Source organism: Sitodiplosis mosellana, unplaced genomic scaffold (genome assembly GCF_009176505.1).
Source record: "Sitodiplosis mosellana isolate CC-2019 unplaced genomic scaffold, AAFC_SMos_1.0 Smas_scaffold_3, whole genome shotgun sequence".
Lineage (NCBI taxonomy): Eukaryota > Metazoa > Arthropoda > Insecta > Diptera > Cecidomyiidae > Sitodiplosis > Sitodiplosis mosellana.
This window is the reverse complement of record NW_022595246.1, coordinates 6,234,548-6,257,407: the sequence shown is the minus strand read 5'-3', so window position 1 is coordinate 6,257,407 and position 22,860 is coordinate 6,234,548. Positions and strand designations below refer to the sequence as shown.

Genomic DNA, 22,860 nt, shown 5'->3' with positions numbered 1-22,860 from the left:
AAATGGAATTGTTTTTGATTTTTGTATTAGCTTCAGCATATTCAGGCTGGTCCATGATGGCTGTGTTAATCCACAGTGTGAATTTTAATTTGTTCCTAAAAATGAAAAAAAAATAAAACACGAAATTTAACACGAATTCCCATTTTAATTCTGTTTTAGTACATTTTTTTTATTCGTTTACTAGTAAGTTCATGTCTTTTTTGTTTTAAATTTGAATGGCAACCATTCTAACCCATAATAATTATAAATACGTTTTTGGTTTGCTGATTTTTCTTCACTACCATCGCTCGGCAAAAGAAAAAACTGTTTGTTGTGTGATCAATTGTATATTAACCGCCTTGAGTCGAATTGATTCTTACCAAAGAATGTAAACGATTCGATGTTCTTTCGTGGTCAAAAATATACATCACACTTGAAGTTGAGCTGAGCTTCTATTTTTTTTCCTAATTTCTGTTTCATTTTTCTGAGTACATAATAATTTTTCGTATCGCAACTTCTGTTCGATTTTATTTACTTGAATTAATTTGAAAAATTTCTTAAATCGATACAAATGACATTAATATTCAGAGACAATAAAAATAGAATGACATTATTATCAATACATTCATGGAATCGTTTTCCGACAACAAACAAAAAAAATCCTGCTTTCTCTCTCTCTCTTTCTCTCTCGTTGAAATATTTTCCTTCCATTTATTTTAACTAAATGTTCATTATGTATGAAACAAATGCAACTTGGAACTGATTTTCATTGTCGATTGAATCTTATATTCAAAATTGATATTATAATGCCAATTTTTTTTTAACCACTAAAAATTCTTTGTACGCTGATAATTACAATGAGTCATTCTTCAAAAAACAAAATCAAAAAAAAAATTCCATGAATTTCAAAATATTTGTTCCAAAACAGTTTCTTATAAAAAGACATTGTGTCTATTGTGCTGTATGGCAGTGTTTGGTGTTTTAATTCACAAAACCTGAGATGCCATTTATATTGTTTGATAGTTCTTTCCTGGTTAATCTATTGTTAAAACAGTTTTGGTTCGATTGCATGTTCAGAATTTATTAAAAAAAATTGTTCGTTTTTGTGTGTAAATTTTTAAAAATGTTTGGTGCATTTTCATTGCATCATCATCAAAGCCAAATGGGATTCCAAAAAAGTTGTATTTTTCTCCAATTTTCGGAGATATTTTTAAGAACTTCTTATAAAACGACATATTTCAATGATGAAAAGCGTATTTTCATCTTCTCAATGATAAAAAATTTGCAATAGTTCCAGGAGAAAAAAAACAGAACTATTTTTAACAGAAAATAAAAACCATAAAAAAATAAAACAAATCTAAAAGATGTTACTTCAATGACAAATGGAACTGTATTTTTTTTTGCTTGCACGACTGAATTTCAGATATGGTACGGACTAATAATAGAAAATTCGATAGTAAGTGTATTTATAAATCAATGTGTGACCGAATAATCAATGTGTGTCTAAAGCAAGTTTTCGATTGCAACAAATATGCGATCATACCTATGTTATATACAGTGTGAGATGCATTTTGCATATATGGATTCAGCATGTTTTTTTTAAATTCTCAGTAGGAACATACTCGGTGTGTTTGATGGCATTTTTTCTCTACCTCATTCTATGTAAATGACTATGACTTAGCTTTGTGATTAATACGTTCATTTTTTTCATATCATTCTTTTTTAAATTATTGGTTATACATTATTCACTTCATTTCTTGTTCTTATGTTTTTTTTTGTTCAAATATTACGCTAAATTCATTCAATTAAATCGAAATGACGGAAAATCTACGGGAAAAACGATGCTTGTGTCGAAAAATTGTGTTGTGATTTGAAACGCTCTAAAATAGCATTAAATTGAATTGTTGGTGTGTGAAATGTGGGATGTGAGCTACAGATGTGTGATTGTTCCCTTGTTTTGTTCTTTTTTGTGGTTTATTGAAAACGCCGTGAAAAAAATTTCGTCAGTGTGATTTGCTCTTGTGTTCCGTTTTGGAAAATAGAGGGGTTTATTGTGTAAACGAGGGTCTAAAAGAAGGTAAAAATGTGTGTCTAAAAACTCTACTCCACATTCGATTCACTCATCATTATAATTCGTTTCGATTTCATAAAATCCTCTTTGGCACCTCGCACTCTCTCTCTCTCTCTCTCACTCTCCAACCAACATAAACAACCATATCATTCGCTCACCCGCTATCAGTTTATTGGAGTTTTTTTGCGTTAAATATCTAATTTCCTTCAATCGATCATGTTTTTTTAGGCCGATACATCGGCATTCGTTCCAAAAATGTATGCTACAAGTTAAGTTAATGAGTTATATAAATATGCTTGTGGTTGTTGTTGTTACCGTTACTGTTATCATTATTAATAGTTCCGACGAGAGATTGCTATCAATCAAAATTCTATAAATAATGTTATCTGTGTGTTTGTGTGTGTGTGTGCGTGTGCCACGCATGATGCTCACGCATGATACTCATCCTCCGGTGCGCTTGTGAGAAACGTAGTGGAGCTTCCTATGTTGCACAATAACCGTTCATATTATTATTTGGTTTTTTTTATTGATTACATTATATTGACCTAAATGATAATTTTCTATGCTAAATTTAAACTCAAATCAATATTCAAGCGTTCAACAATTGAGACAATGTATTTTTTTTGGGAAATTATAAGGACGATAGTAAAAAAGATCATTGATTTCTGTTTTTGGTTTGGGCAATATTTACACGATTGCATTTCAAATGTAATTGATCAACTTCATGTTTATAATAATGTTGCGCTCGAAATGTGAGGAATTGGCATCATTGAACGATAAATATTTACGATTTTAAATTGCTGAATTCAATTCAGATCTCTTCGTTCGTGGTGCGTGATTTGGATGGAACGCACGCACGCACGCACGCAATGAGAAATAAATGTCTCGAGATTGGATTTACAATTCAGTCACAGCATAATCTAGGTTTTGTGTTGGCTCAGGTGGCGGAGGTAAAGGGGGTGACGAAGGTGGTTGGACTGCTGGTTGATGTGAATTTGATAGCGTTGTTGTGGTGGTGGTGGTGCCATTCGTTGGATGTGCGGTCGATGGGGCGATTGGTGGCTTGGTTAGAGCCGCCTTCGATTGATACAATGAATCGGCAATTTTTGGTGGAGGAATCGCTTTACCAGTTGGTGGAAGATTTTTGAATGGTCTTTGCAGTGTGCTATACATTGTTTGTTGTTTTTGGGATGGAAAAGATTCTATGTGAATTCAGAGCCGTTGCATAAAAATGGAAAGATTAAAATGAAATCGGCACTTACCGTGTCATTGTAGGCTGATTAAGTGGCGGAGCTCCACCGTTGGTGTTCAAATTGCGTGGTGATGTGATTTTATTTGGATCATTACCATTGCTGGCTGCATGTTCTTTGGGTATTTCAGGCAATGGACAATTTAAAATCGACGGCTTTTGTGCTGCTGGATTTTGTGCACCGTTCGGAATGCTGGGACGTGGTCCAAAGTTTCTCGGATCAAACTTGCCACCTTGACGCAATGTTGAATACTTGAACATCTGCTGTTTGTCACGATCCATCATGATATTATCGGGTAAATTGGTATTTGGATTCTGTTCCATTGCCTCACGAGCCTGATTTTGTGGCGGACGACGCAAAGTGGCCGCTCCAGACATGATGACAGCCGCATTATTGTGCGAGTAGATATTTTGCTGTTGTGGATGCATTTGGCCGGGTGGTGGCATTCCCTGTTGATTGGTTTGTGGCGATCGGTGATGCATTGGCTGTGGTTGTGGTTGCAATGAATAATGATTTTGAATTTGTTGCTGATGATAGAGAACGTTTTGTGGTAGAGCGGCCATCATTTGTTGATTATAAATATTATGCGCCATTGGATCATTTGGAGCATTTTGACGAGGGCGATCTTGCATTTGTGGCGGTTGACCTTGAGATATAACATATTGAGGCTGAGTTTGGTATGTTGGCTGTGTTTGGCCATATTGTGACATTTGTTGGTGATGGTATGCGGGCTGTTGGGCATTTCCTTGTTGTTGCTGTTGTTGTTGCATCGCATATTGTCTTGCATCTGTACACACTGTTGATTTTCAGTAATAATCATTAGCTTCTAAGGTTTTACATTGCTTGCTTAATGTGGCGTATTTACCATTAGTTGGTCCTTTAATCCACCACAACAAAATTACGTTACATACGCACAAAACGAATTACGAGTGAAAATCAAACAAAATACAACCGAAACAAAGAAGAAACAAAGACAAAAAGAAAAATTATGGAAACAAGAACAAAGAAAAGAAAAAAGGCAAGAAAAATTGTATCATTAATAAATCAGTCGCAAAAGGCGCTACGTATATAAATATATATAGGTGTGTATGTATGTATGATGTGTAAGTACTTTTTTCGAACAAAAGAATGAAAAGAAAAATCCAAGCCAATACATGAGTGTGGAAAGAAAATGTGTTCGACATAATACAAACGACTCACCGTGTTTGTTGGCGCCGTGATGTTGTGGGCTCATATGAGACGGCGGCATGCGACCCATTGTCATGGTATGCGAACCGAGTTGACGTATATTTGGATTATGCTGTTGCTGCTGCTGTTGTTGTTGTTGTTGTTGATATTGCGCGGCCATAATCATCTCTTGTTTATTACGACCGGGATGCTGCAATGTGTGCGAACCACTTATAACCGGAGGTCTAAATAAATCACAATAAATAAAGCCAATTAAATTTCTCTTCGAATCAATGCACCTCTCATTTGATGTTTTATTTTCATTCCTCACCCATTGTGCATATTTCGTGGAAGGGTACGTGCGGCGACGTGGCTGTTGTTGTGATTCGGTTGTTGTTGTGGGTGGATCGGGGCACCAGGTTGTTGACCATGGTTCGAGGCATAAGACGCCTCGTCAACTTGTGAGTAATCAATACGCTTTCTTATATAAATCCATGTATGCGAATCGACCCAAACCATAATTGTGAGCAAAATGGCGGCAGTAAAACTTGCAATCAGCATCAATAGCAAACCAAGCAGCCCACTCTCGCACAGGCCTCGCGTTGCAGCCAAATAGCTGCGATGAAGGTCTCTGCAATCGACCAGCGCTGTCAATGTCGTCAAAAGTCGTTCACTGTTATTCAAATCAGCCGTAACAGCTCCAAGTTTCCTATGTTTTTTTTTTTACAAATATCAAATTGGGCATGAGTAAAAACCATAAATTGATAGCAACAATTGAAAAAAAAAAACAAGTATAAAATATTTACGGTTGCAATCCGGCCGATTTGTATAGCACCAATGAAATTCTACAATCATACCAAAACGAAATCAGTTAGAGAATGGTTTTTAGGGAAAATGGATGAAAAAGTATTGAAAGAAAAAAACATGCCTAGAGACAATATTCATAGCCGAACGTGCATTATTGATGGCATTTTGTGATTCACGCAATCGAAGCGTAAATGGATTGGAGCGAACACTTTCGCATTGCGTATAATAAAGTAGAACTTCGGTTGGTAAATCGTTGGGTGCTTGTGACACAAGATAACCGGCTGGATCCATACACAGATCGCCAACAGCCACCGAACTCGACAGATATAAACCCGACATCAACCAAGATCCAGTTACGGCCAGTAAACCACAAACACTAAACAAAATCAAAGCACTGAAAAAAAAGGAAAAGAAAATTCAAGTCAAATGATTACAACCAATTCAACTTCTTTTTTGGGATAAATTTTTCAAATTACTTACCATCGAGAGTGTCGTGCAACACCTACAAGTAGAACAGCGCATAAAACCAGTAGCAAAGCTAGCACAGCAACTGTGCCAGGCCAACGAATCAGTTCATATTGATCTCCTCTCTGTGTGAATGTTTATGTGAGCAATAAATAAAGTGAAACTCTTGAAAATCGATATTCCGAATCGAGAGAAAAAAAATTATGACTTTTTTTTATGACTTACCGATAAAAAGGATGTGATTGTAACTTGCATTAGAGGTCTGCGTATGTCAGCGGCCGCATTTTTTGCCGTTGTAACATTTCCTTGTACGATATTCAATGAGAGAATGAGCTGTGAGAGTGCCGTTTGATTTGATGCTGGCTGGTCAAAAATGTCGGCCAGCTCAACCAGCTGCGGTCGAATTTTGTTTGCCAATGTACTTTCCAATGTTTGGGTTTGGTTTCGCACCGACGAAATTATGTTATCCACCTTTCGACCCGATTGTAAAACTTCCAACAGACCATTATGCAAATCATCATTGCCATAGAGTCCTGTTGAACGAACGGTACAAATGGTGCGGTGCGATAAATGCATCAGCCATAGTTTGTGTGTGTGCATGAACAGTTTTTCGAGTAATTCGGTGGTGGTTTTGTGTATTGTGTGCATGAATGTATGAAAAAATAAAGAAGTTTTCATTAAAAATGCATAGGATTGCACTTGATTAAATTGAGTTGTGCTAGCTAACTGCTTTGTACTATACGCTATTTGTGGCCATATAAAGCACTCTCAAATGTGTAATGTAATAAATGTTAAAAGCGAGTGATCAAAACCATTTTCCCGTTAAATGAATGGGATGGATGCACGGATGGAAAGTCAGAGTGTCGAGTTGAGTTGAGTTGAGCTGAGTTGAAGTTTTGTCTCGTCTCGTTTTGTCATACGTATACGCTTTTCATATATATTTGAGTCAGAGCGCGCACGATGTTGATTTTATATTATTCTTGCTTATTCAACTACACAAATCTCATGCATGAATATGTGAATTTTGCGGCACGTATGTATGTTTTGGGCCATAATACAATGATAATCCACAATGGAAATGGATATCCATCGCATTGGTTTTGAATTTCGTTGGCACAAACTCGGTTTCGGCGAGAGCATATTCATATCGTGAAGGAAACAATGAAGGTGTGTTTTATTATTTTCAACCCTGAACCGAAAAAAAAACAAGAATACCGATTTATCGCTCGTCGTTTTTCGTATTTGTGCAGTGCGTTGTTATTTATTATTGTATAGAGACAAGCGACGAAATATATATATTTATATATATATATATATCGGTATTTAGACTTTAGTGTCAGAGCCATTATGATGACTGAATACATTAAAATGTAAATCAATAGAGGATTGGCCACACCAACAATATGGTTAGACCTTATTTATGCCTCAAACGAACACTATCTACCATTATTTTTCATCACACCATGCATTTTCATGGAAAGCCGTAAAAGCCTTTTTGTTTCGCTCCTGCTCGCTCTCTGTTTCCATTTTTGTTTAAATTTTCCATGAATTAGCAGAAAATCCAAAGTTCGGCTCGTGTTTACACAACTTTGGCGATTAGTTAATATTTTATTGTCATTTTGTGAAAATGGAAATTTGCCAACGAAACACGAACAGGTCGAACGAATGGACGAACAAACGAAACGACAATGTATAAATGAGGATAACACAAATTTGATGTGAAAGCAAGGAAAAAACTAGAGGTGTTAAAAAAATAAAATGACAACAAAAAAAAAAACTGAAAAATAAATAGAGAATAAAAACCACACTTGCCTAGGCCAATGGCTGCACAACAAAGTACCGTCACCACCGACAATGTCACTTTCAGACTCGTTATGGAGTGTTGTGTTCGTGGTTTTCGATCACAACATCGCGTCAATAAGTACAATAACAGCCCGAACAATGAAAGGATCAGCAGTGCAGCCGGTGCAGAACCAAGGATTCCCAAACTCTGTAAATAGAAAAGAAGAGAGAGACAAAAAATTAGAAGCGTATTGTGCATTAAACGGTCAATTCCATTGCATTCAATGTTATGTTAGCAACACGAACGGCAAAAGAGAGTTACGCAGAAAAAAAGCGAAGAGAAAACGGAAAAAACACACTATCAAAAGAAATGCATTCCATAGACAATTTCATATTCATTCATATTGTCTATTCGCTATTTGCAATGGAAAAATAAAGTACTTGACGTCCTATTTATGTTCGTCGACTTCTATTCAACTCGCCTAAATCTATTCAATGGCGAAAAAAATGCACATAGACAAAATGTAGCCTCGACGAGAGTTCACCGCATCCAAAAACGAATATATTAATCGCTCTTTTATTTCGCTGTTTGTTTTCTCCGCTCTCTTTCGCTCTCATTCACTTCCCATCTTATCTCATTCGAACTAGTATGCTACTACGTTTCGACGGTTTCTTTTGTGTGTGTGTGTGTGTGTGTGTGTGTGTGTTTTCGTAAATGTTTGCATAAATCATGCTGTTCATGGCAGCGCAAATGAGTCCAGAAAATGGAAACAGAGCAAATATGGCACTTACCTCGAGATAAACTTCATCGGTTGGCCGAAAAGTGTTGTTCGTTCGATGAAATGTGATATTGTAATGGGGCAGTTGGTGCAATAGCTTGGCAATCAACGGCACTTTGTATTGATCGTCAACGACACCGTTCATCGCCATCGAAACAATTTCAATAAATCTACGTTTCGATTACACAAATCTAACTAGCTCCTTGTCACTTCACCTAAAGTTTTCCTTTTTTCTTTCTTTCTTTGCTTATTAATATCACTACGAGCAAAACAAATAAAATAAATCACTACGTGCAATGATACGCAATTCAATATTTTCTGTGTATTTTTTTTTCTCTTTCTTTTTTTTATTTATTCAAATGGCTGAACACTATCTGCACTTGTCTCGTTCGTTTTCAGTACGCACAGCGCATAGTAAAAACCGGACATCGAACTCTAGTATCTTTTGGCTTTGTTTCTTACGTGTTCCCGTTTTAACCACAATGGAGTACGCGAATGGCACAGCCGAAAAATATTTCACGTCAACATTATTTCATTCGCACTTGATTTCTCATACACACACACACATCCCGAATACGCTGCTACATTTGGTTTTACAACGAAAAATGCACCATTTACTTGATTACCACAAATGAATAACACAAAATTTGTCGATAATTGATAACACACTTTCAACACATAAATGTCGCCGTCGATTCTTTTCTTTCCGTTCTATCACTCTTGCATGAATTTCTGTTGATAAAGAACTAAGAGATGTAATAAAAGAAGAAGAAAAAAAATATTCCAATTTTTGCTACACAGTAAGGGTGTGACCGTATTCGGTGCGCTATTCACATCCGTACACACTGTTCCCACAAATGCGAATGATGGAAGAACCGAATCATTCATGAAAAAGGGATAAATTCCTCGTTTGTATGTGTGAATTGCATGCACAGCGATGGGATGCGCGTGTCGATGTGTGCGTGTTTGTGTGATGGTGAACGCGTTTGCTATTCAGAGGGTGCTGTACAGCACCATATACGGGCCAACTGGAAACAGTGTATCGATGCTCGCTACATGTATAGTTGTTGTTGTGTGCACATCCTCATGCGACGAACATTCGTTTGGTATTGTTGTTGGGATTTTGTGCTCGTTGATTGAGATAAACAGCGCATGTGTGTGCGCCATTTGTCAGCCTGTGCCACTAGTAACACATAGATAGATGTAGGAAATGCTGAATTCGGGACGCAATGTTTTCGTTCCGTTTTTTTTTTTTGACATGAAGTGAGCAAAGTGACAGTAGCAGGTCCTGCAAACAAGCAAACTTTTTTTTTGCAGATTCAGCACATTAGCCGATGTCGCTGTTTTCGGCGCTTAGCCGGGCGGCGAATTTGAATGCCGGGTGAAAATGGACTAGCATTCATCTCTTATTATTTTTGTCCTTCTTTGTTCCTTTTTTCGGTCTAAAAATAATTATTCAGAATTTTATTTGATTCATTTTGTTTCTGTTCTTCAAATTTAAGGGGAAAGAAAAACAAACTAAAAATTTCAATTAAAACACTCAGTATTTTCAATGTTTTTCATTCAATTTTATTCGTTTTTTTGTTTCTCATTTTATTTTTTGTTTGGTTTTGTTCCATTTTTGTAAATTGTTTATGTTTATTTTTAAGAAATCATAACACATTAATTCTATTGTATGAATGGTTGTTTTTCTTTTCTTGGCGAATTATTCACGACAGACATCGATTATATCCAAATACAAAAGAACGATACAATTCAATTAAACACTGCAATTGATCTTCATTCATTTAGGGGGAAAAAAACAGTCAACACATGTCGATGCAACTGAAATTTCTGTTTGGTTTATTGTATTCGAAAGATCGTGTCAATCAGCTTAATGGTGAAAAGCGTTTTCTTTTAGGGGTAAAAGATGAATTTGAAGTGAGAACCATTCAGTTCAGAGCCGTCTGTATTTCGTTTATTAATTTAGCCACAATAATTTTACTTTAGATATTTTATCAATTGATTTACATCGACTTGAGACACTAAACTAAATCGAAAAAATTTGCCTAGGTAAAATCAATGACATAAAGCACCAATTGGAAACGTTAAATTTGACTAAAAAAAAAATTTCTTCAACGAATTTCTACTCATTTTATTTAGATTTATTCATTTTCTGGCCAATTCAAACTCGTCATTTGAAAACAAATGTTATTTGTTAGGAGAAAATAATTTCTCAATCGAATTTGATATGAAATTTGTTAAACAAATCTTCAGGTAACTGAAAAGTAAAATCCGTATCTCTGGATTTAATTCATTTGAATGGGACACAACAATTTTGAGTTCAAACTCAAATAAGTCAAAACGTTGAATGTGACAAAATAAAAAATGAAACGTTTGACACAAATCATGTATGATTTTGTTTTTCTGTTTATTTCCAGTTGTTAATCTAAAAATAATTGCACTGAATTGTTGAATGGTTTTTTGTTGTTGTTGTTGTTGCCTGTTGTTTATTCAACATTCACAATTTGCTGGTATTTATTCTGTTTCAATATCGATAATAATGTTTTATACAAAGACCATAAATATTTGGGCTTCTTGTAGTTATATTTTTATATTTTGTCGGGGCATTTTCTCTTTTTTTCATTCAGTAGAATTGTTGTAATTTATTCGTAATGCTTCTTATTTAAAAATTACGTTTAAGACAATATATATACTGTAATATATTCAAGAAATCATCAGCTATTGCAGTCGTCAATGATGATGAGATGCGCTTGGTTTTTTTGTGGGAATCGTCGTCGTCATCGATTGATTAAAAAATTGTTAATATTCTGAGCCGATTCCCAGTAAAATAAAAAATATCATCATTCCACACTAAACATATCTAATGTGATTTTTTTTATTTAGCGAGGGAAATTCATAGTTTGCTCTATTTTTAAAATCAGTATAAAAAAGAAAACGAAAAAAAATGTCGGACTCGGAATTGGGTCCGTTGTTTTATCGTTGCTGTAGATGTTTATTCACTCTTTCTCTATTTTGCATGCTCTAAAAAAGTTTCATGTTAAAAAAAACTAATCAACCACAAATACTCGCAAAATAAACGACTAAATTATTTATCACGTGTTTTTTTTTATTTGAATTTTTATTACAAGAGAATCGCTTAATCGTTTGGCGAGCGAAAAAAGTTCAAATTTACAAAAGTTTTTTTTTTGCGGCGTGAATGAATTTGCATTCGAGCAGAAAAAAATCCGCCAACTAATATCATTTAAAAAAAATTGAACTTGATTCGCTCGCCGCACATGATGATTGCTAGTTAAATTCATCGGGGTATTATCGTCTCATTCCCTTAATCGAACAATTATTTTTTTCCCTAATTATGTTGTTGAAATTTGTTTCTAATTTTATATACTTAAAATCGAACGAGAAACAAAAATCCCTTACAAATACAAAAATTCTTTTTTTTCTCCATTTTTTTTCTTGTTCTTATTCGTGCGGATTATTTTTTTCTTAAAAAAAAAACAGAAACAAAAAAAAGTTTAGTGTTTAGTTTATACAATTAGATTTGGTTAAAATATTTATCGTTTTCATATGCATAATAATAATATTTTGTGTGTTTTTCTGTTGTTGTATATAAAAGCGCAGATCAGTTGTTTTTATGGGCACATCCATTCAAATGGTTACTAAATTGTATAGCTCTGATAAATGAATTTGTGGTGAATCATTCATTTACACGAAGAAAATAGACACAACATATGAATCCTGACTAAAAACTTGAATGGGTTATGAGACGAAAATTCAGTGTTTTCATGAACATTGTTAAGAATCAAATTGTCGCCACCTGAAATGGGGCAACAAGAACGAAAAGTAGTAAAAATCGGAGAGATTTAAAAAAAATGTTGAAAGCTGTATCTAGTCAAAAGCACATTTTACATTCGATTTCAATGAATTTTACAATTACACATTGGGATGGGGAGGCGGTTGATGTATGGCAAAAGTAGAGAATCTGTTTAGGTTGACATCGAAAGTGATTTAATGTCTACATTGCTATTTCTTTTTGTTTGTACAATGTTACCGGTTGCAAGGCTTTTGTGTAAAACAAACAAAAACCAACGACAGAAAAAAAACAAACCAATCCAATAATAGACGTCGTTTTCTGTTTCACCACCAATGAAAAATTCTCTTCAATAGTGATTTGCAAACAATTTTACATTCAACAATTCAAATCGACACATCATTTCGTTGATTCCAACAGATTGACTCTGTATGCTGTGTGGTAAACAAAATTTCCGTTTCTATTCGGTCTGGGTTATTATAATCCTTTTTCTTTATATCGCGCTATCCGTTTACTATTTCTCTTTCTGCACATTTAAAACACACATTTCACAGGCACACAGGACACACATACACTCATGCACATACGCACACACTATTCGCTCTCTACAATCTCACCCACAGTTTGACTTAAGCGTTACACTCATTACATTTCATGTAATTGGCTAATTCTTAGTTTTCTTACATTTAATTACTACTTGTGTTTAAACCAAAGCCGTTATCTTGATAGAAATATGTATCACTGTATTTATATCGAATTTTCTTTCTTTCTTTCTTTCTTATTCTTCTTCTTCTTCTTTTGTTATGTTTTTCATTTGCATTTCGTTAAGAGTTAGTGAGTTTTCTTTTGTTTCTTCTTCATCTCTTTGTTGTTTTCATTCCAACAAAAAATCAATTCGTCATTTCCGTCATCCAAACCAGGTTGCAGATGTGTTTGTCAAATATCAAATCGTCGATACTCTTCATTTTTGTTCCATTCCCGTTGAAATGTCTAGAATTTCTCGTCACTTAGGTTTTCATTCCCCGCTTACCGCATCCATTCCGCACAATTGGTAGACTAAATAAAGCGCTATGGAATGAATTTGTTCGATTGTTTAAAGTAACTAATCGCCAGGATGTTCAGGACAGCTGCGATTCACTTCGAACCACTGGTCTATGCATCTGCAACATGTCAAAGAGAACGAGAAAAAAAAACAATGTATTAATTTTTTTTATAACAAAATTATGAATTCATTATGCTGGTTTGTGCTGGGGAAGTATTCAATGAAGCCCAATGAAAAATGAAAACAACATGAAATTTAATTAAATGTTTATTCATTATTCGAAAGGACATTTCTGTATTCAATTCACTTCCCACGGTACGAAGTATTTACACACTCACAATGAATTTGCATGAAACTTTGTTGCAAACAATGCCAAACAAATTTGCGTTGCTGGCAAATCGAATAACATCTGTCACATTAAAATTACTTTTGCACCTAATGTGACTTGCAGCAATTTACAATTTACTGCCGATGCATATGCAAACGTACGTTAATTAAATCAGGAATGTATCTGAGAGCGAACCGAATGCGCACACAAAGTAATGTATGTTTTGTTAAATTGAAAAGTGGTTTTTGGGTGGTGCTAAATCGAGAGTAAGGGCAAGAGATGAATAATAATCAATCACAGGTGTCGAAGCATTTGCAACGAAGTGAAACCGAGGTACTAATAACAATTGAATTATGCATGCATTTCTCATGGGGCCATAATTCAGCGGAGAAATAGAGAGAGAGAGAGAGAGAGAGAGAGAGAGAGAGAATGAGAATGTGTCATGATAGAATGGGGTCATCGTTTCACCAGCACACACATACAGCACATAAAATTGCATATAAATCAATTGCATGTTGGCCAACTAGCATCACCACCACCGCCACAACCGTCATCATCACATTACACTTACCCTTTGTGATAAATACATAAACATGGCAACCTTGCAATCACATCACCGGCATTTAAATCTTCTAAACATATTACACATTCTCCCTTGGCATCTGTTAAAACGTCCTCTGTAGATTAAATTGACCAGAATTAAATTTACATTTCGCAAAATTACTTATCGAGTTTCATTCGAAAAAGGACAATTTTCAATTCCGATTCTATTTTTGAAGCAACATTTTCACTTACCGTTGTACGATAAACGAGGTTTTGTTAGGCACATTACTAAATGACATTCTATATCGTCGGGTAGCACAAATTTACTGCAAACTGGGCATTTAATACCTGCAAAAAGGAAAAAAAGGAAAAACAAACCATTAAATTGGATTGAAGTTATAAATTTTAATTGGAAAAAACACGACAGAGAGAGAGAGTGAAAAAAAATAATTGTCTGTTTTTTCGTTGGAACAAGAGCCGAGCTCGACCGGATCCATTTATGGCATAGCAACCGTACGTTCGTAACCAAAATGAGAGTTTCAGGGTATTTTCAATATTAACCTTTCGAGTTTGGTACAACATTTTCCCACCGCGCCTACAATGGAAATGGCATACTCGCAATCGCGTATATGCCATCGTTGAATAAATATCAATAAATATGATTCAAAAAGAAAGTTTGCAAACCGAACAAGTCATTCATCTTGTGACGGATGCCATCACACGACATGTAAAAATTTACACACACATATGTAAGTCCCATTCATGGTACAAACGAACGAAATTTCGCTCGATGGTAAAAAGGACAACGAAGTGCGTTTCAATTCCAAACACACGCATATCCAATACAAAAACAGACACTTGATTTATGCATGAAACGTGTAGAATATAGAACAAATTCGATAATAAAATCCAGAGTTTTCGGTTTCATCATCACGCATCATATGGAGCGTGTACGGAACCCAGAAGCGATAAAAGTGTTGAAAACTTTTATTCGATTCCAATGTGAAAACTGAGACTGTCGCCTATCGATTTCATCTTTGAATTCCGATAATTGGGTGTGTAGAAGAATTTCAATCGCTAGAAATAGATATGAAAAGTGTTCAACATTAGGGGCCAATTTATTACCGAAGTGAGAAAATACAAATCACTCGAAGAAAAATGTAATTTGAATCAGTTTTTCTTGGAACTTCCCACGAAAACAATTTGGAAATTGCTCTTCGCTGTGATTTCCGAAGAAATGATAAATACAGTTAAAATGTCGTTTAGAAGATCGAATTCAAGATATCTTGAACATATGTTTATACCTTAATCTCGTTGTCTTAACGACAAGAAAAAAACATTTCTGAGTATTTCGTCTTGCCAAAATCCCCTGGATGCGATTTGTTTATTTCGGACTTGTGCCATTGATACAATCACACACATTAAATCACATCACAAAACGTGTGTCCACAATGAATGCTTCACAGTTGTTAGTTTTACTTGACCTTTTCGGTCAATTTCACCATGTGTGTGCCTGTGCACCAATTATTTAATAATGTCACAATCAAAGCAATCACGTGCTTCTATCATATGCCGCCAATCGATCATTGTTGAACATAGCATCAGATTTCTGTTATTTTTTTCGCTTCTATTCTCTCTCTCTCTCCCGCATGCTCGTTCGCACGCTCGTTTAATCTCATTTATGGCATTTCAAAGTATGAATATAGGATTTTTTCAATACAATCCCCAACTGACTGGCTGAAGCAAGCATTCGTTTGATAAAAACATTAAAAACGAGAATTGAATCTAAAGAAAGAATCTTTGATGTCATTCATTCCATATGAAAAATTTATCTAAGTTAAAACACACGACAGACGCCACTTATTTTATGAGCTCTTTTTCCCAACCATGCTGCTGTTTCATCAATTATTTATTGACTGGTATTTCTTTTATTGTGTATTATGCTATGACATTTAAGTCGGCACGCAATGACGTCATTACTATTCGTGATTGTACGTCATTAATTTCAATTCACGTTGGAATGAAGCTATTCCATCTTCTTCGAATCGTGTGTATGTGATGACTAAGTGATTCTAAATTATGCATAACAGTAGTTTATAACAAATAAAATACACAATGAGGCATTTCCAAGCCCATTGGCCGAATTTGGCACGAAAATACTTTCTCTCAATATTATTGTTGGCATTTATTTGTATTGGACAATTAGTGAGTACAAATTATATGGGGGCAGAAAATTACATTGGCACACAAATTATTCACAGTGTTTACTTCGCGGAAAATATTCGTTTGAGGTTCGGTTTATTTTCAGTGGGGAATTCTGCGAGAAAAAAAAAACGGCCAAACCTAACAATGGTGAGTCACGTCCAGTAAATTCAATTAAAGTGGAATCTTTAATCATTTTTAATTGGATCAGTGAGAATGGTCAGCGTTCGAAGAAAATGATCCAGTACTCGATTACAGAACAGGATGGAAATATGGAAATTCAATTTGATAGCGACACACACGGAAAAAAAATCGATTGTGAACCAAAAAATAACCTTGAACTCTCGAATATTCCGAACATTTCATGCATTGTTAATGAATTCCGAAACGAAAACCAATAATTCGGTTTTCGATTTCAAGCGAAGCATTCAAATGAGGAGGGAGAGTCGTTTATCATATCCACAGCGGCAATTGAAGCCTATGATTTTGCTTTTCATCATTCATAATGGGGCTTTTAAAGTTCAATTGCTGCTGTGTCTACGTCAAATGAAATGTTTTTTTCTTCGGTTTTGGTATTAGAGTTAATAATTCAATCATTGAAATGTTTTTTTTTTTGCGCGAAATTATTTGATTCAAAGCCTCTTAACTTTGTACACAAATACGATAGTGTCGTTGAATCAACATGCTTCAATCTACGCTATCAAATCGCATTTGAATCGTTGGAAAGTGCTGACTGCTGAATAGCATTGAATCCAATCGATTTGATCACATTTGAATTCATACAAAAGTTCTCCTGCAATTAGATACCGCAAAACGTAAACAAAATCCACAACAAACGAATGAAAAAAAAACCAAAGCAAGAGCGTAAATATTGATTTATGATGATCAAATTTACCAGACCGTAATATTTATGTCCAGCTTAATTGTGCGACGAGTGTACGCTTGCTCATCGAATCGCGAAGTCGAGACTGGTTTTTTCACTTCAATTTCGCTCTGTGTCCAAATGCAAACAGCAATTAATCATGCTTATTTGAATGCGCGTGCGTAAGCGACTACTGTCGCGAAACAAAAATGTAGCAATTTTTTAATTGCAGCACTCCGTGCACACACACACATACACACACATCGCAATGCAAGGTAGTAGGTGTTAATTTGATTTACCATAACGCCTTCGACGGATTGGCGCTAACGTTGATAGATGGTTGGTGGTTTGATGATGTTCCGTCTCCGGCATACATGTTCCGACAACAGTTCCCATATTTTTCAAATCACTATTTTTTAATTGCTGCTTACACACGAACTTTTTAATTGTTTTCCCACTAAACACGAAACACCGAAAATTCGTTTTCCTCGGCGAATCGATTTACAACAATGTGAACATTTTTAGTAGCGCTTTTTGGTGAGACTTTATTATCGAAATGTCTTTATTCACTGTAGCAGACAGATAGACACATAAGTTATGGTCGTTCGCATTTGAAAAGCTGTGAGCTGCTTCATTTTGTCGAAAATTGCAAAATAATTGGAATTCACAATTCGCTGAATGCGATTGTCAATCGTCGATATGATCACGTATTCGCTTCGGTTTTGCCAGCTCGAAATTCAATGCGATCAAAAATTGAAATGCATTTTACCAGAAATGTGAAATGCCATCATCAATTTTCTCTGGAGAGGGATGGGTTAGCAATGTGGTTTGCTACAAAACTAGTTTTCCCGACACTGTCGTCCGTTTTGCTCAATCAATCAAAATCGAAATAAATGAATTGATGGACTCATTTCCATTTTCGACGGTTTTATTCAGGATTGTTATCCATTTTTGTGCATTCATTTCCGAGTGGCAAACACAAAATGGCATGTGATCGATGCGTCAGAGAATTTTCCGCCGACACACAATTTTCCGAATGCATTTCACAAAACTTTGGCCATATTAAGTTTTGGTGCTCGATATTGTTTGTGCTGCTGAAAATATGTAGCCACGTTTCAAGAGAAAGAGAGAAAGGGAGAGCTTGCACATTAATCTAATTTTATATTGTTTATCGACAGCAGAGTGCTGTTTTATTTTCTCTCGTGTTCGAAAATTGATCGAATGAGAATTTGTGCGAGGCTCAATCAAGCAGCACTTTTATCATCGAGCGAAACGGACGCTCAATTTATGCGTTATTCCGTCGTAGTTGCCATTAAGTTGGGTGCATTTTCATTGGGAAAAGTGATTTTTAAGTTTTGCCATTTCGTTCTCTTCCTGGCTTTTGCATTTTCTTTCTTGTCTGCTGCGCTGCACTGCCGATAAGAAGAAACACGTCGGAAGAAACTTTTTGAAAAGTTTGTGTTATTTTTTTTTCATTCAGCTGCAATCTATAAATTTATGACAACACTCTACACAGCTGAATAGGCGGCAGCAAAGGCGGCGGCGGCGGTGGCAACGACGAGTAACACAAACAACAACAGCAGCAGCCAGTACTTATTATATCCAATGTGAACCGAACAAATGGCTCCATTTATTTTCATACATATACTCAGAACATTTATTGCATTTGTTTGGAACGGAAGGGGGAAAAAAGGAATTGAAAATGCACTTAATAAACAGAATCGACAACTGCATTCGCAATTTTCGGCGATAGAACGTCAAATGGTGCATAGTGAAAATCGCGCATATTAAATTCTGTGTTGGAATGCGCTTCGATAAAACTTCCGCTTGTTGAAAAATGTGCAAAATGCGTAAATAACAATAGCACAACTTGTTTGGGGCGGGTTTTATTTTCTCTCATTTGAAATGGTGTTGGAATCAACGACAACGACAAAACTTCGATGAATTTTCGAAGTTTTTGATTTCCAAACCATAAAACTTAGAGAGAGTATGAGAGAGAGGGAAGGATTGGGGAAAAATACAACACAATCGATGAGAATGTGATTGTGTCGAAAGTTTCTAATCGAAAACTAACCGACGTCAATGGATGAGTTGGTCTGTGTTGGGGGCACAGAGGGAAAACTTTGAAAATTATCGTCGATTTAATACGTTATCATCGATCAAATGGTGTTTTCATTCAATTTAACATTCGATTCAGAAACGGCATAAAAAAAACCGCATTTTACGTACGTCAATTTACTGCAATTGAGTGGAATGAGACGACAACGAAATGGAATATGCTATGCACGAAAAGGGTAAAGCCACAGGTCGCAGTATTGAGAATCGGGGAATGTATCGAAACGAAACGAAAAAAGAAAATGAAAATATTGAAAATGTTGGTGGCAAAACATCAAACGAACGCAAATGGTCTGTCGATTCAAATCAGGGAATATAAATTACAACACAACACGCTTTTACCAATGGCCGTATATATCTCGTGGTTCGGTCGGTACACGCAATATTTGGCCAACAAATTTTCGACACACAGCTCCAATTCTCACACTCATCGAAAATCGGTTGTGTCCTTTTCCGACCGTAGCCTCAATTTGGAAATCGAAGGGAAATAACAATCCACGTCAATATCCTGGGTCGAATGATTCTAAAATGGATGTTGGATACGTATTCGTTGCGCATTTGTCCAAATGTGCATTATCCCAGAGCAATTAATTTGCCTGAGTAAATGTTCAGATATTTATTTAGGGCGAAGGAATAAGTGTCGGAATCGTATTACTGCAATAATTTTAACTCGCATTTTGCTACAATTTCCCAGCTGTAGCCATTAAAAAAATGGGTATTTTAGGCGAGTTTTCATTCTTCTTCTTGCGCTAGGTTCAAGGAAGACCGAAGACGCACTACAAGTTTTTACAATCCCATCGAGGATTATTTTGCAATTTTCGAAAAATTAATCACTGCATGTTTTTATGAAGCCCATAAACTTTGAACCCTCGAGAAATGAATTAATTGAATCAAATCAAATCCGTGATGATTTTTATTAAACCGTTTCCATTTAAAGCTCAGCAATTTATGTATTTCAATAAAAACACACACACACACACTCAGGCAAAGCCTTGGAAATGTGAACAAAACTGCAAAATGTTATTACGAATTGATTACAAAGTCAGTCAAATTGTATGGATTTATCACTTTCAGCCACTCATCCGAGTGCATCTCACACATAAGAATACAAAAACGAAACAACGGAAACAGTAAACTAATAATTGAAATTGATCGTAGCTTTAAGATGCTTTTTTATGGATTTTTCCCGGTGTATCACTTTTGTTTTATGCACAGAATTCCACGGAATCACTTCCTTTTTTTGCTCGCTAGCTCTTGCTTTCTATTTTTATATTTTATCAATTCCGTTCCAATATTGGTGTTGTGTTCGAATCGAAGACTACTCAACACACGGTTCTTCTCATGAGAACCGTACAACTTCGACTGTGGTATCGTATCACTCTAAAGTGGATAGGTAGCTTTTGTTGGTGAACAAAACAGAAAATTTTCAACCATATTTTATTCATAATGAGTTCGTGCAATACGGAGGATAGAAACAAAAAGTCGAAAAAGACACAGGAGAATCGCACGTCGTACGCCACACTATTATCCGCTCAAACTTTCCTTGATTATTTTTTTCCCTCTCTCACACAGAGTTGTCGAGTGTGTGTGTGTGTGTGCTTTTCTGTACTTTTTGAAATCAGAATATAAAAAAGTAAATATTGAGATAGTTGCTAGTGAGCTGTTGTTCGACACGACTAATACCAGACACGAAGGAAAGCCATACGACCGACAGCGGCTAGTCGCAGGAACATTGATGACCGTGCGCGCCACGCACACCAGCGCAAACGTATTAGTTGTTCGATATCGTGTGCCATTGGTGTATCGATTTATGTATTTATCCAGTCAAACGTTTTCCAATGGTGGTGTGAATCACAAAACCGCATATTCATATAACACACAACAACAGAAAAAAAAACATTTCTATTGTCTATGGTTTCTATTTTTAATTTACTAATGCGTACAACGTGAGCGGCAGCAGTACAAAAAATGAAGAAGTCACAGCTGGCATGCAATCACCAGATTAAGGCAACAAAAATAACATGTTCATTTTTAGCGACAATCGGTCGAAAATTGTGTTGTTTTGACAGAAAAAAAAACAACACGTTTGTTCGCTTGAAGCTCTTGTCCATGATAAATGCATATTGCTGTTGTTATTGTCATGGCATCGAACAATAGTTTCATTGTTGAGCGCTCGACGACCGGCTACGTTTTTTTTTCATCGGTTGTGACAAAAAAGCACAAAACCGTCTATTTTATCGAAAATCAGAAATAATGGGAATAATGATGGCATGAATCTTATCTCCCTTACGCACAATGTTACATTTTCTCTCTCTCTCTCTCTCTGTCTCTGTCTCTCTCTGGTTGGAGTCCGTTTAAATAATTTATCAGGAGTGTTTATGATTTCGCTGGTGAAACGTGTGTCTGTCTGTGTGTGTATACGCCATTGGTGCGTTATTCGTATAGAGTGTGGCACACTCATACACAGTACGCAGTATCGATGAGCGAAAATGGGCAACAGTTCATAAAATGGATATCACTTACATTATTCTCAATGAATAAGTTGACGCCATCGAATGCCAAAGCTCATTGCATGTATTTCGGTCAATGCTCTTTTCATTTGCAGTTTATTCTCATTTCGACTGGGATGTGCTCGTTTTTTTCCGCAAAGGATTTTACTCTGTCTGCATTCATTGCAAACATAATTTTTTTTTGCTATCTCCCATATTTGTGCATTGAAAATGTAGTATTTTCGGATTGTTTCTCCCCATTCCAAAAGCCATCTTCAAATCCATTGAGACGACAAGCGAAACAGAAAATGAACCGTGTATGCATGTGAGCTCTTCTGTTGCCAGACGAAGGATTTCTTTTCATATTTTATTGTATTTTAAACGAATTTTGATGTTTTGATATATATATTTCATGCATTTTCTGCACTTTCCTGGGAATACCAAATCCGTATTGGGGATGGAATTACTGTTTACAGAGTCATGCCAAAGTGGTGGGGTGAGAGTGTACAACAAATCCATATCAATGAAAATTATAATGAAAATTGCTTTTCGAAAGGAGAAGATGAAAGCGAACATGTTTCGGAGTATCGTCTTTGTTGCAGAACGCCCGAACAACCGAACAACCGAACAACAAGAGAAATATTAAATTACGGATGCCGAAGCGAGCAGTAGTTCAAAGGACCGCAACGAAGATAACAAAGGAACAACGATGTTGAAGATAACTTGAAACTCTCATTAATTTTCGTATATTACATGATTGTGTCTTTTTATTTCGATGTTGTTTTTTTTATTCGCTGAGTTTTTCCGTTAATTCCGGAACGAAGAAAGATTTTTATTATTCGATAGAGTGCTTCGCGCTCTGGAAAACACAAAGTTTTCCCGCATTCAGCAAGTGCAGATTATTATTCACATTCACATTGAAAGTGATTTTTTCATCATTTTCGATTTGCTTTGTTCGCTTCGGGGACAAGAGCTTGGATTTTATGGCCGCTTTTTTACGTTTTTCTTCTCTTTTTATTTTATTTTCCGTAACGACCGAGAAGAGGCTGGAGTTTTTTTTTCTCCATCATCGTCGCCCGTTGTCGCTCTGCAACCAGTCAAAACACTACTCATACAAAATGAAATGATATACCATTCGCTTTTGTCAAGCTCCATAGTTGGCATTGTT

At 35.8% G+C, this 22,860-nt stretch overlaps 2 protein-coding genes across 7 annotated transcripts in view; both read right to left on the bottom strand.

Annotated features, from left to right (window-relative positions):
• Positions 1 to 142: 142 nt before the first annotated feature.
• LOC129565781 (protein tweety) lies at positions 143 to 9,388 on the bottom strand. 3 transcript variants are annotated; one of them, XM_055440997.1, is made up of 11 exons: positions 8,314 to 9,171; positions 7,552 to 7,729; positions 5,965 to 6,272; positions 5,755 to 5,864; positions 5,396 to 5,668; positions 5,274 to 5,312; positions 4,799 to 5,176; positions 4,501 to 4,712; positions 4,166 to 4,177; positions 3,313 to 4,096; positions 143 to 3,215 (listed from the first exon to the last, which is right to left on the bottom strand). In XM_055440997.1, the coding sequence occupies exons 1-11, from the start codon at positions 8,449 to 8,451 to the stop codon at positions 2,948 to 2,950; spliced, it is 2,700 nt and encodes an 899-aa protein (XP_055296972.1). In that variant the 5' UTR covers positions 8,452 to 9,171; the 3' UTR covers positions 143 to 2,947. The 3 variants fall into 3 exon arrangements, with proteins under 3 accessions (XP_055296972.1, XP_055296973.1, XP_055296974.1); XM_055440998.1 differs by lacking the exon at positions 4,166 to 4,177 and having other exon boundaries at positions 8,314 to 9,388; XM_055440999.1 differs by lacking the exon at positions 143 to 3,215 and having other exon boundaries at positions 3,959 to 4,177; positions 8,314 to 9,172.
• Positions 9,389 to 11,388: 2,000 nt separating this feature from the next.
• The window catches only part of LOC129565793 (E3 ubiquitin-protein ligase znrf2), a 42,651-nt gene continuing 31,179 nt past the window's right edge, over positions 11,389 to 22,860 (bottom strand). For all 4 annotated transcript variants that reach the window (XM_055441017.1, XM_055441019.1, XM_055441020.1 and 1 more), the window contains exons 4-6: positions 14,277 to 14,372; positions 14,053 to 14,158; positions 11,389 to 13,271 (exon numbers count right to left, since the gene is read on the bottom strand). In XM_055441017.1, coding sequence (XP_055296992.1) covers positions 13,214 to 13,271; positions 14,053 to 14,158; positions 14,277 to 14,372 — 260 coding nt within the window. In that variant the 3' untranslated portion in view covers positions 11,389 to 13,213. The remainder of the gene's footprint in view (positions 13,272 to 14,052; positions 14,159 to 14,276; positions 14,373 to 22,860) is intronic.